Consider the following 12,507-nt stretch of genomic DNA (forward strand, 5'->3'; position numbering starts at 1 on the left):
CTGTCTGTTTACAGGCATCACATTTCTGAAATGTGAGTTATTGTTAGCACAAAAACTATTTGACAGAGGATTTTGCTTCTAATTTGGCAAGAAAATTTTATTCAAATGCTTCCCCACCCCCCCCCCCCCACCCCACCCCGTGCAACCAAACCATCATGCTCTCTGACTGGCTGAACGCCAATACAACATCAAAGGTGTACGCGGTGTGTATGCATGTGTTTGTACAAGAGAAGGGAGGATGTATGGTGTGTTGTTTTAACCCCGATGGTCTCAGGTTACCTGTGACTCCATTCTGCCAGGGCATGATGAGTAACGATAAACACACAAGCACGTTCACTTAGTTTTTGTTCATCCACAGTGCTCCGCAGAGCCTCCAGCTCTCTGCTGCACCAACTTAAGAGAAGCTGTTAGAGGATATTTCCACGCAGCCTTTGGTTTAACTTTTATTTCAGGACTTTTGGGACCACCGCTCTTGTTTCCACAGCGATGATCTTCACAGCAGAGCAGGTGGCTTGTGTGTGCGAGGTCCTCCTGCAGAGCGGTTGCATGGATCGTCTCGCTGGCTTCCTCCGTACTCTTCCTCCTCCTTCCCTCTCCGCCTCCTCCTGCCCTGGGGAGCTGGAGAGTGTGCTGAAGGCTAAAGCCGCAGTGGCCTTTCACCAGGGGTGCTTCACTGACCTCTACACCCTGCTAGAGGGCTTCCCCTTCTCCCCACGCAGCCACCCGCTCCTGCAGCAGCTCTGGCTCCGAGCCCACTACATGGAGGCCGAGAAGCAGAGGGGCCGACCACTGGGTGCTGTGGGGAAGTATCGAGTCAGACGAAAGTTCCCTCTACCAAACACCATCTGGGATGGAGAGGAGACAAGCTACTGTTTCAAGGTAGAAAAAAATCTTTATGTGCTCTTATTTAACTTTCTGGTACATGATATAAAGTAAGAGACTTATGGTTGTGTTTACAGGGTTTAATTGAGCCCCAAATTAATATGTTCATAAGGAAGACTAAAAATACCAGTGGTGCAAAGTAACTGGATACATTTACTTAAGTGCTGTACATACCTGTAAATACAGTTTTAACATACTTGTATTTTCTTTGAGTATTTCCATTTTATGCTGCTTTATACTTCTGCTTCACTGTATTTCAGAAGGAAATGTTGTACTTTTTACTCCACTACAGTTACTAGTTACTTTGCAGATTTGGATTATACATGCTAGTCGAATGATCATCCTCTAAAATATGATGTTGTTATAGATTAACATCAACTCAACAGTATAAAAAGTTGTACCTCCTCTAGCTACAACCAAAATACTGCTTACATAATAATATCATCATAATATTTCATTTTATTCACAACTGAGGGACTATTTTGAAAGAGATACTTAAAGTATTATTTGCTGATACTACTTCTGTGCTTCTATTGATTAAAAATTTGCAGGAATTTTACTTGAGCAATTTTACACTTGGATATCACTATATTTTTGCTTTTAAGCATCTGAGTATTTTCTTCCGCCATTGTAGGAATCCAAGTTACCGGTGGTGGAAGAAGTATTCAGAACCTTTACTTAAGTAAAAGTAAAAATACTCCATTACAAGTAAAAGTCTTGAAATATCCTACTTGGGTAAAAGTAAATAAGTGTTAGCAGCAAAATGTACTTTAAGTATTGCAGTAAAAGTAGTGGTTTGGTCCATCTGACTGATATATTATTATATATGACATCGTTAGATTATTAATACTGAAGCATCAGTGTGTAAGCAGCATGTTACTGTTGTAGCTGATGGAGGTGGAGCTAGTTTGAACTACTTTATAGACAGTTAGCTAGTTTAGTCCAGTGGTTCCCAACCTACATGTTTGGCCCCTCCAAAGGGTCACCAGATAAATCTGAGGGGTGGTGAGATGATTAATGAGAGAGGAAAAAAGAAAAAACAAAGTTCTGATGCACAAATCTGTTTATCAGAGTAAATGTCGGCCTATTTAGTTACTTTCCTCCTCTTCTCAAAACCCTCAGTTTACCTTAACTGAGGGTTTTGAGAGCTAGGCCTGTCTTATTTTTTGGAAGAATTTGCATATGAATAACATATAGACTTGGCTTAAATTATTAAATTTATAAACAGGAAAAATCGCGGAGTATGCTCCGGGAGTGGTACCGTCGTAAACCTTATCCTTCCAGCTGGGAGAGGCGGGAGCTGGCAGCAGCCACCGGGCTGACAACCACTCAGGTCGGCAATTGGTTCAAGAATCGCAGGCAAAGGGACCGAAGCATGGGCGGTAGCAGGTCAGTCACGGGGGGCACTGTGTCATTTTAAAGGTGCAGTGTATAGGGTTTAGTGGCATCTAGCGGTGAGGTTGCAGATTGCAACAAACTGAAAACCCCTCACTACGGTGGCTGCAAAACTGGCGAAAAACATGAAAAGACCTCTCTGGAGTCAGTGTTTGGTTTGTCCATCCTGGACTACTGTAGAAACATGGCTGACTCCGTGGAAGAGGATGTGCACCTTATGTAGATATAAAGGGCTCATTCTAAGGTAATGAAAACATGATTCTTATTTCTAGGTGATTAGACACTAATTAAAACACATTAATGATTATATTCCATTTCTGACAAGTCTGTTGTTAGATACCACTAAATTCTACACACTGCACCTTTAATGCAGCAAGTTAGGATAACCGCAGAGTGATACGGTGAATTCACTGTTTAGCCAATCAGAGCTGATTATCCACCGCAGCTCAACAGGGAAACACTGTCTGAGGAAACACAAAGAGGGAATTGTATGGTAAAAAGACTGTAAATGTGACAGATATCCACTTGATATGACCAACTCAGACTGCTGAGGCCTCATATAAGCTTCAGATAAACTTTTAAATGCATTTTTGCACAAAATGACTGTGTGTACACACTGTGGATTGTGCATTGAAAGTGCATTTGAAGGGAATCTTTTAACAGCCAGTATGAACAGGAGGAATGATTACAGCGAGGAAAACCTCGTTCAGTGTTCATATGGACACCTGACTGTTGTTTTAAGACAGACTTGAAACATTGTGGATCTGTCCTTTAAGTAAGGCTCTCTTTTAACGCCACATTACCATCTATAAAGCACATACATGAGAACTAGCTAAACTTCTAGTTCAACCTGCTCCAGCAGTAGTCTGAAGGTATAATTTTTTAACATTGTGTTCAAACACAGAGCATTCTTTGGCTACTTTTATTGTCTTTATATAGAATAACAGCGCCATCTTGTGATCAAATCAGGACATGATGCAAAATTTAAAGGATAGGTTCACAATTTTTCAAGTCTGTCTTAACACAATAGTGTTAAACAGTCAGGTGCCCAAATGAACATTGAAACAATCCTCTCTGTATCATTCCTTCTGTTCATACTGGTCATTAGAGGATTCCCTCCATATGTGCTTTCAATGTAAGTGAAGTTTATTTGAAGATAATATGAGGCTTCAGCCCCCCGAGTTAGTCGAATAAAGTGATATCTTTCCCAGTTAGTGTACTTTTTAGTAGAAATTTCCCTCTTTGTGTCTCGACAGACAGTGTTTTCCTGTTCAGAGGAAGGATAGTAACAAAAAGAGGGACTTCGGCACTGAAATGACTGTAATGTTGAAAGATATCTACTTGATTTGACTTATTTGGACAGCTGAAGCTGCATCTTAGCTTCAAATAAACTACAAATACATTTTATACATAATACAAACTTCAGATACATTTTCGCAAAGGAGGCTTGTGGATTTTGTCCCTCATCACTTACATTGTAAGTGCTTTAGGGATCCTCTAATGACCAGTATGAACAGGAGGAACGATTACAGCGAGAAAAACATGTGTCAATGTTCGTTTGAGCACCTGATTGTTATTTTAAGACATACTTGGAAAAATTGTGATCATCCTTTAACAATTTGGTTCAACACATCATGAATACTGTGCACTTTGCTGATGCTCTTCATCTCTTTATTCAGTTTCCAAAGAGCTGGCTCTGGAGGAACTTCAGGAGTCACTTCCTCTAACAATGACCTTTCACCTCCAGACAGCCCAAATCTCCAATACCGCTGCCCTCCACCTCTCTGTCACCCACCACCTCCTCTACGACACATGTGAAGGCCTCATCCAAGTCAGCACTTCTATTACTTGGTTGTTTCTTTTTGATTATATTTGTTATTCTGTTTTTTTCCTTCTTGAATATAAAGTCAATTTTCTGGTTTCAGTAATTTTATTACCAAAACATGACTTAGCAGACATTACACCATGACTTAAACATGTACAGATATAAGCCATACAAGACAGACAGTAAAAGTAAGAATCATATGGTTTGATTCAATTCAACATACCGGCTCACAGATGTGCTGTAAAGCTCTGTGGTGATGTCCACGCTTTGGAAAAAAAAAAGACTCTCACTCATCCTAAAACACAATATTCCCACATGGCATGGGAACGTTTATACAGATAACGTTCTTAAACGTGTTAAAGGGGAAGGGAAGATAAAATGGGACTACCAGCATTTTTGACTTCCCACGATGTCTTCAAAGTCTGACAGAAACCAAATAAAACCATTCTAACTTTATTGCAGACTTTTATTACACCATTTATATGGTGTAAAAGAACATTCAATGTATTTTCACTTCAATATCATCACACTGAAACATGTGCAGTGTAGCCAGCCACATACTACAGCTAGCAATGAATATCAGCAGGTTGTAAGGCCAAGAGGATCTTCACTCAAGTGAAGGTAAAGACTTATTCACACATACAAACTAGCTGTTGTTCACCATTGTCACTGTAATAAACAGTGTTAACGCCACCCCAGAGAAGGAAAACTGATTACATAGTCTGCCTTTAAGAAGACATTAGTGCATCTCAATCATATTCATGGGCTAAAGAAAGTATAAGGCTATGATTTTTTTTCACAGGAATAAAGCAAAAATATTAATTAGAGTGCTTTTGAATTCACAGACTCAAACTGTTCCTCAGGTACCATCATCATCATCATCATCAGCTGGTGTGATGTTATTTTAATTAAGACTCTTTTGTATTCACATCACACGCCCAGACCTTTGGACAGCAGTCTCTAGCTCATCTATCAGATGAAAACACAGAGACTGGATAGTCCAGCAGGGCCGAGTCTTTGGTAAAGTTCAGCTGGTGTCCTGGTTTATAGATAAATATTCAGTATTTAGTTCATTTTACCAGGTTCTTCTCACACATTTGGGTCCATGCTGGTAATTAATTCATCACCAGTGTGATGAAACCGCATTGGTATTCAGTACGGGGTAAAAGTGGGCAGAGTTGCATCACCAGTACTCGTTAATGTTGTGTTTTGGGTTCAGAAGCCCAGATACTCTGCCAGGAACACAGCCATGATCTTGGTCAGGTTCTCCACGGTGGGGCGGTGCATGTTCTCCTCTGTGTCGTCCAGTGTGTGCCAGAACTGTGGGAAGGGTGTGGCGATGACATGCAGCACAGGAACACCTGCAGAAGAAAGTGATGATAACAAACTCTTTACAGTTTCAGAGCACATTGTAAAAACATTTTTATTGTAATAGAAAAATTAGGTCAGGAAAGAGAATTTAAAACTGATTATTGAATTTGGAGGAGGATGTATGAAACTGGCCATCAGTGTGTTACAGAAAGGGAAGAAAATACAAAACACATATAACATTACATTCATTTGGAGGATGATTTTGTCCAAAACAATTTACAATAATCGCATTCAATCTACAAAGAAACAAGAGCTAGATGTCCTCAGAAATTTGAAGTGCCAGAGGCAAAACTTACAAATGGAGAACAACTATGTGAAGCACAACATATGTAAGTTTAACCTGTTTCCCTCATACATAAACATATTTAAAAATGAAAAAATTGGAGTGCATCCCTTCCAAACACAAACTAAGAGCATGTTCAGCTGCAATGATTAGTCGACAGAAAATTAATCTGCAACTATGTTGATAATCAATTAATTGTTTAAGTCAAATGAAAATGTCAAACTTTTGGTGGTTTCAGCTTCTTAAATTTGAGAATTGGCTGCTTTTTCTTGTCTCACCTCTATGGTTAGTTAAATATCTTTGGGTTGGGACTGTTGACTGGGTAAAACAAGACATTTGATCACATCACCTTGGGTTGTAAGAAATTGGAATGGGCATGTTTAACAGTTAGCGATTAAAAGAGAAGGTAATCTGCAGATTAAATCAGTCGTGAAAATAATTGTTAGTTGCAGCCAGTTTAGTGATAAAGTACAACTGCTTTTTGGTTGGACTTGCCACAGACCAGCCCTATAACCGTGGATGTCTGTGAGTGAGTGGTGAAGTTACACCGTTGGTTGACCAAGTGTTGGAGTTTCCTGTTGGCCGTTGCTCTTTCAAAATGAATTGGTGCAAGATGACGGAAGCAGAGGACAGCGGTGTGACACAGAGCTTCCTGTTTCCTGCTCTGAGCTTTGATGCTCTCAGCTCCAATGTTAAATGCAGGAAAGTCGCCTAAACCCCTGTTTAAACTGACATGTACAGCGTCTCTGCGTCTCCTCTACCGTCTGGTGTGATCGACTCTCCGGCTGACAGCGCTGTCAGCAGCCAGCAGGGGAGACGTTCCGCGGTGTGTTTGGATTTTATAACTGAACTAAAACCAGGACACAAGCTTTTTATTTCTCTGATGTTTTCACATCACAAACGATGAACAGCAGCATTAAAACACAAGTCTTGCAGGTAAAACATGCGACTCATGTGGCTGTTATATCAGTTTAGTGTGGGGTGGCTGTTCTGTAGGTGCACTTGATTTGACTGTAACTGCAGTAAACAAGGCTAATATAAGCTTATAAGCTATAAGAATTTGCACCCAAAACGTTGTCAAAACCCTTTCAAATCAAACAGCTTAACATATGAGTGGAAAGTATTGTTCTGCATTTATAACCTCTTTTTTTGACTCAAAAGTAGCTTAATCATGTCATATGATGCTACTTCAGTTCACTTTACCAGCAAATATTACTGGGACCACTACAGAAAGTTGCAGATGAACATTTAATATCCAGGATTTCACATTATAGACACTATCACTGACTATCCCTGTAACACATTGGCCACAATTTCACACACTGACCATACACGGTCCAGCCATATACTAGGTTTTGACCTAGTCTAGTTTGGGGGAGATATTCGCGCTGACATGGGGTGTCAAGGTCTCATTTGAAAAGGTGAATTTTTAGCCTGCAGTGGAAGGTGAGCAGCAACTCTATTGTCTTCACGATCCACCGCTGTGGGGTAAAAATAGAGAAGAGCCTGGATCCAAATGAGCCACTGTGAGCTCATGAAGGGGAAGGAGCACTTCCACTTCACGAGCTGCAACAGTGAACCAGTGTAGTGAATGGAGAGTGATGAGAGCAGCATTCTGGACTAGCTGCAGAATACTGCTTTATATGGATTACAGAGTTTTTATTAATGAACTGGATTAGATTTATAATGTTTAACATAGATGGATGCATAAATGTAGATTTAGTTTTGTCTGTGTTGTGTTGTACAGGAGGACTCTACTGGAGCAGGTTACTGCACTGATCTTTGTAATGTGTCTGTCTACTGTATGTGCGTCATTATCACTCACCTTTATGAAGGAAGGGGATGTGGTCGTCCTGCACGGGTCCGAGGTACACATCCTTCCTGAAGTAGGTCTGCTCTGATGGGTGAGACGTCAGCAGACCCTGTCGATGGAGTCTCTTCTCTGAGAATGAGTGTTGACGGCAGAGTTAGGGCACGCAACAGGGAGAGATTTAAATTATTCATGCAAAAGCTTGTTTTCAACTCCCAGTATTTACCTGCAGCAATCAGACGGTCAAACCAGCGCGCCGTGTTGTCAAAGTGATTCGCAATCAGTGGATCAGGACCACCGAGAAGATCCAGCAGCACAAACAGGTCCTAGAGAGAGAGTTTAAAGTCAAAACAGAGAAGTCAGTAGCTGGAAATTTGTATTAAAACAGAGTTTTCATGAAATTACGGCACATTACATATTACAGAAATGTAAAAAACACAGAAGCATAGAAACAGTAATGAGTACTTGACTACTGTTAAGTTTAAAAAGGGGCTGTGTTTACACCGGCTGCTAAATTCAGCCTGTTCATACATAATTCAGACACACACAGTTTCCTCACCACAGCCTGCAGCATGGTGGTGTGTGTGGAGCCAGCAGGGTGAGGTGTGTTGGCCATGCGCTCAGCCAGGTGACGGGAGCCGTACAGCGAGTCCGTAGCAGTCCATTCTTCAAATGACTCCTCTCCATCAAAAAATACAAGCTGCAGAGTCACTGGAAGTTTCTAGGAGGCAAAAAAAAAGAAAAAAAAAAGAAAGGAGAGTCAAATTAAAATGCACTTTTCAACTAGCAGCGACTGAGGCTGGTTTCTCTCTCTGCAGTGTCGTTGCAGTGTGTATATTCCTAACGGCATAAATCACAGCCTCTGGAGAGATACCGCTATATACAGATGACTGCTGCACACAAAACAAGCGGCTGGAGTCAGCAGTTTCTAGCCTGTGCTGCAGCCACTGAGGCAGAGGGATGAAATGAGAGTATAAGGAGGAAAAAAAGGGAGGAATAGCTCTTCTCTCTTGTCAGCATCTCTGAGTTTGTCTTTGTCACTTCTAGGAAGAGAAGGAGGGGCGCTTATGTATCAAACAAATTAATCTGTCAGCATCTGCTCCAATGCACATGTAACAAAACACACACCTGCTGTTTGAAGGATCTAAGCTGAGCATCCAGAGAAGTGGCGAGCTCCAGGATCATAGCGCAGGGCACCGCTGAGTCACTGGCCCCCAGAAACACCTTCTCTGGGGCCCGGGGGTCTGGAGGCAGGGCCTTAGAGTCATAGTGGCAGGTCAGCAGCAGCCTACGTGGAGCCGAAGGGTCCAGGGTGGCAATAATGTTGGTGAACGAGACTTTCCCTCGAGGTGTCGGAGAGTGGAAGGAGTCTAAGTCGATGGTCCAGCCAGCAGACAGCGAGGACAGAGTGGAGGTGATGTGCTGATGTTAGAGCAGAGAGGTTGGATTAAAGATGAGTGAGGAAAGACAAAAAAAAGAGAAAATGTGAAGAGAGGAGGAAGCTGTTTACACACACCTGCTGAACAGCCAGGCTGCCTTGTGTCCCCGGCAGCCGCTCTATTAGGATCGGCCTCAAGTGAGTCTCCCAAAGGCGAGTCCCGTCCACCTGAGAGGCTAGACGATGGATTTGAGCCGGAGAGCATTTACTGGGTTTGTGGGACAACTGGAAGGGAGATTAAAAAAAAAATCTGTGATGAAAAAGAGGAACAGCAAGAAAAACAACGTGTTCAGTGAACAAAATGTTAAGTAGGAATTTGTAATAACGTCACCAAGAATGAAAAACAAGAATCTGTCCTGTTTCCAGGTCGTTATGGTACAAGTGTTCCACATCTCTGATCTATTTTCTTCACATATATTTGGTCCGTTTTTGTCTCATACTGTCATTTTATTGCTACATCTGTGTAAACAACATCTGTCTGTTCTGGAGGAGGGATGCATTCTCTGTTCATGAGGTTTCTCCCTCGTTTCACTCCTTTTCTTGATCTAAATTGAAGATCTAAGGCAAGAGGCTAAAACAATTAGTCGATTAATTGATCATTCAGGTAATAGATTAGTAATCTGCGACTATTTTGATAATTATTTGTTTCAGTGATCAGTCAAGCAAAAATGCCAAATAATCCTGATTCCAGCTTGTCACACATGGACATTTGATGCTATACTTCATCATCTATAAACAGTAATTGAATATATTTGAGTTTTGGACTATTAGTCATATAAAACAAGAAACATGAATATGTCACACTGTACTCTGGGAATCTCTGATGGGCATTTTTCACTATTTTCTGACATTTTATAGACAAAACGATTAATCAAGAAAATAATCGGCAGATTAATTGATAGTGAAAATAATCATTAGTTGTAGCCCTGACGTTTATTCTCCTGTTTTATCTTATTCTATTTTAGCTTAATTCTCATTTCCAACTTAACACTTTTTTAAATTGTATTTAAATGTATTTTTATATTGCCTTGTGGTCCTTTTATATTCTGTCTTTATTTCTTTTATGTTTTATGTAAAGCACTTTGAATTGCCTTGTTGTTGAAATGTGCTGTACAAATAAACTTGCCTTGCTTTGCCCTAGTCCTATATTGCACAGATTGTAATACCCTTTGTGATTTTTTTCTGATTTTGGCATATAGCCTATATTATATGAATAAAAATGGAGTTGACTGGAATTAAAAGTATAAAATAACAGGGAAGAAATGGATGAACAACATCAAACCAGGTCATCCCTGATGAAATGAGACATGTGTGATCAGGGGGAAGAGGCACTGACTGTAAATTGCTGAATGAACGTTGTTACTGACCTCCTCTTTAATGGATCAAACATAAACAAAAAAAAACACACAAAAAAGTACTGTAGATGAAGAAATGTTGAGGGGAAATATCTAAAACAATCTACTTTTGCATGAATATTTATATCTTTCCAATTTAAAAGGACAAACATCAAGTCCAAACTCATGGCTCACACATGTTAGTGACATATGTTGTCGATAACTCTTACCCTGTCTTTTGTCAGATCTACAAATGGCATACGGTTTACATGCCCGCTGGTCGTGTCGTTAGACAGGTAGATTCCCAGAACCACCGCCAGCATCAGAACACCGAGGAGACAGAGCAGCAGTACCCGGGCCCGGGGCATCCGCACCCGGTCACAGCCGGGGAAAGAGCCGCCGCCGTTGCTCTGCTGCAGAGGTTTGTACCGCCGACTGGACCTGGACATGACTGGAGGTGCAGCGTCAGCTAAACAAGCTACGTGTCCAAACTGACTTGTGGAGCATGCAGGAGGGCAATAATACACACAGGAAGGAAGTGGAGGAAGTAGACTGGATGAGACGAGTGGTGTTTCGGTACGGTTGTTACATTTGCAGCTGTGTGTGGTCCTGGTTCAACATCGCAGCCCATCCTCCGGGTCTGACAGTCTGTCTTTAGTGGTCCAGATCTTCAGTGTGACTCCTGCAGCACAGTTTTCTAAAGGCATGACTTTTAGGATTCATTCACACAGAAACAATAACTATATATACATATATATATATATCTATCTCTGGCTTCTGCAACTCTTTCCTGCTGCGTTAAACTATTTTTTTTAATCTAATTATAGCTTCAAAAGAAGAAATATACAACAAAACTCCTCCTAACTCTTCTGGTGCAGCAGTCCCAATAAAATATGTACAAATTTAACGTCTACTGAGTCCAGGACGTCGATGGTGTAACTTCTTCTATGGTTTTTATTACGGTTCATAAAGGTGAACCAGTACCACCTACTGGTCTGGAGTATCAGGTGCTGCAGAAAGAGACAATACATGTAAATATACAAAATGAAGACTGTATATATCAACTATGAGGCATTTAACGCTTAAATAAATACCTGAGACATGTAAGTCATCTCCTCAAGGTGATTTAAACTTTTCTGATCTAAACTATTTTATAAACATGTTTACATTTACATATAGTCATAATATATACATAATGATATATAGACAGAGTTTATACATAATGACATATTATATATTATATTGTACTTACTGTATATTGTATTGTACTATATTGACATAATGTATACATCAATCTATGTGCTGCAGCCAGGAGTTTAAACATACTAAAAAAAAGACCAGACATCAAAAAGTCTAATTTCTATATAATTTTAGTTTAAAATTTATTTATTTTAATGTTTACATTTTATCTATTCAGTTAATTGTTCATCTATAGTTTCTGTAAATTCTGTTTCCCCAATATTTGATGTGATATCGCACCATTACATTTGGAAACAGGACAGTATGATGGTACTGAAGAACAGGATTGATGTCAGTTATGTGAAATAAATTAAATAGAAAAAGGAAACGCATTTTGTTTTGTTTTGCCCTTTGTATTATGATTAAAGGACTATTTAGTAAAACTAAAAATGATTACTTCCTTATGGAAGATGTTAAAATTATTATAGGCTATGTATTAAATTATACTTAAAATTATACTTATACTTAATAAGTGGACTTTGCTCTGTGTGAGTATTTGGACAAACACCTGGTCATTAAGAAAAAATGGTTTATATGGGTAGTGTTTATATTGTTTTTTTGTTTTTTTGTTTATTGTATGTTTTCCCCATACTACATACAGTATGTGGCTTGCAGTAATGGAAATTGCATGTCATGTAATCACATGTGGGATGGATCATTTTTAATGATATGACAAAAATATTCATTCATTCATTGAATGAATAAACAAATAGTGGGGAAATCCATAATAAATCCTCATTTATTTAATCACCTAAAAGTAGTCAAATGTAAATATATTGAGTCTTTAAAAGTACTGCAAGCAGCATATAAAATATCCATCATCAACTGTAGAACATAAACTCCATCCAGGTTTCTAAAACACACTAATTCACACAAATTCCCAGAAAAAATAACATATAACATAAAAGAACCTCTATGTCCTCAGTGGTA

General features: G+C 39.8%; 2 protein-coding genes across 3 annotated transcripts; one reads left to right on the forward strand and one right to left on the reverse strand.

The window, feature by feature from the left end:
- Window positions 1–449: 449 nt before the first annotated feature.
- On the forward strand, window positions 450–4,193 carry six9 (SIX homeobox 9). Of its 2 annotated transcripts, none has more exons than XM_067594818.1 (3): window positions 450–879; window positions 2,111–2,271; window positions 3,957–4,193. In XM_067594818.1, exons 1-3 carry the CDS (start codon window positions 487–489, stop codon window positions 4,093–4,095), a joined length of 693 nt encoding a protein of 230 aa, XP_067450919.1. In that variant the 5' UTR covers window positions 450–486; the 3' UTR covers window positions 4,096–4,193. The 2 variants fall into 2 exon arrangements, with proteins under 2 accessions (XP_067450919.1, XP_067450920.1); XM_067594819.1 differs by having other exon boundaries at window positions 3,966–4,193.
- A 578-nt stretch (window positions 4,194–4,771) lies between these two features.
- qpctla (glutaminyl-peptide cyclotransferase-like a) lies at window positions 4,772–11,291 on the reverse strand. Its single transcript, XM_067594816.1, has 7 exons — window positions 10,569–11,291; window positions 9,083–9,229; window positions 8,695–8,988; window positions 8,126–8,287; window positions 7,793–7,892; window positions 7,582–7,698; window positions 4,772–5,463 (listed from the first exon to the last, which is right to left on the reverse strand). The coding sequence occupies exons 1-7, from the start codon at window positions 10,785–10,787 to the stop codon at window positions 5,318–5,320; spliced, it is 1,185 nt and encodes a 394-aa protein (XP_067450917.1). The 5' UTR covers window positions 10,788–11,291; the 3' UTR covers window positions 4,772–5,317.
- Between the last annotated feature and the right edge of the window lie 1,216 nt (window positions 11,292–12,507).

Source organism: Thunnus thynnus, chromosome 7 (assembly GCF_963924715.1).
Source record: "Thunnus thynnus chromosome 7, fThuThy2.1, whole genome shotgun sequence".
Classification (NCBI taxonomy): domain Eukaryota; kingdom Metazoa; phylum Chordata; class Actinopteri; order Scombriformes; family Scombridae; genus Thunnus; species Thunnus thynnus.

Excerpts from the sequence above, each read along its gene's own strand:
- six9 (XM_067594818.1), top strand. The coding sequence starts at position 487 with ATGATCTTCACAGCAGAGCAGGTGGCTTGTGTGTGCGAGGTCCTCCTG. Across the intron at positions 880-2,110 it reads AGACAAGCTACTGTTTCAAG|GAAAAATCGCGGAGTATGCT; the intron begins GTAGAAAAAAAT and ends ATTTATAAACAG. Across the intron at positions 2,272-3,956 it reads CGAAGCATGGGCGGTAGCAG|TTTCCAAAGAGCTGGCTCTG; the intron begins GTCAGTCACGGG and ends CTCTTTATTCAG.
- qpctla (XM_067594816.1), bottom strand. The coding sequence starts at position 10,787 with ATGTCCAGGTCCAGTCGGCGGTACAAACCTCTGCAGCAGAGCAACGGC. Across the intron at positions 9,230-10,568 it reads TAGATCTGACAAAAGACAGG|TTGTCCCACAAACCCAGTAA; the intron begins GTAAGAGTTATC and ends TCTCCCTTCCAG. Across the intron at positions 7,699-7,792 it reads TGACCGTCTGATTGCTGCAG|AGAAGAGACTCCATCGACAG; the intron begins GTAAATACTGGG and ends ACTCATTCTCAG.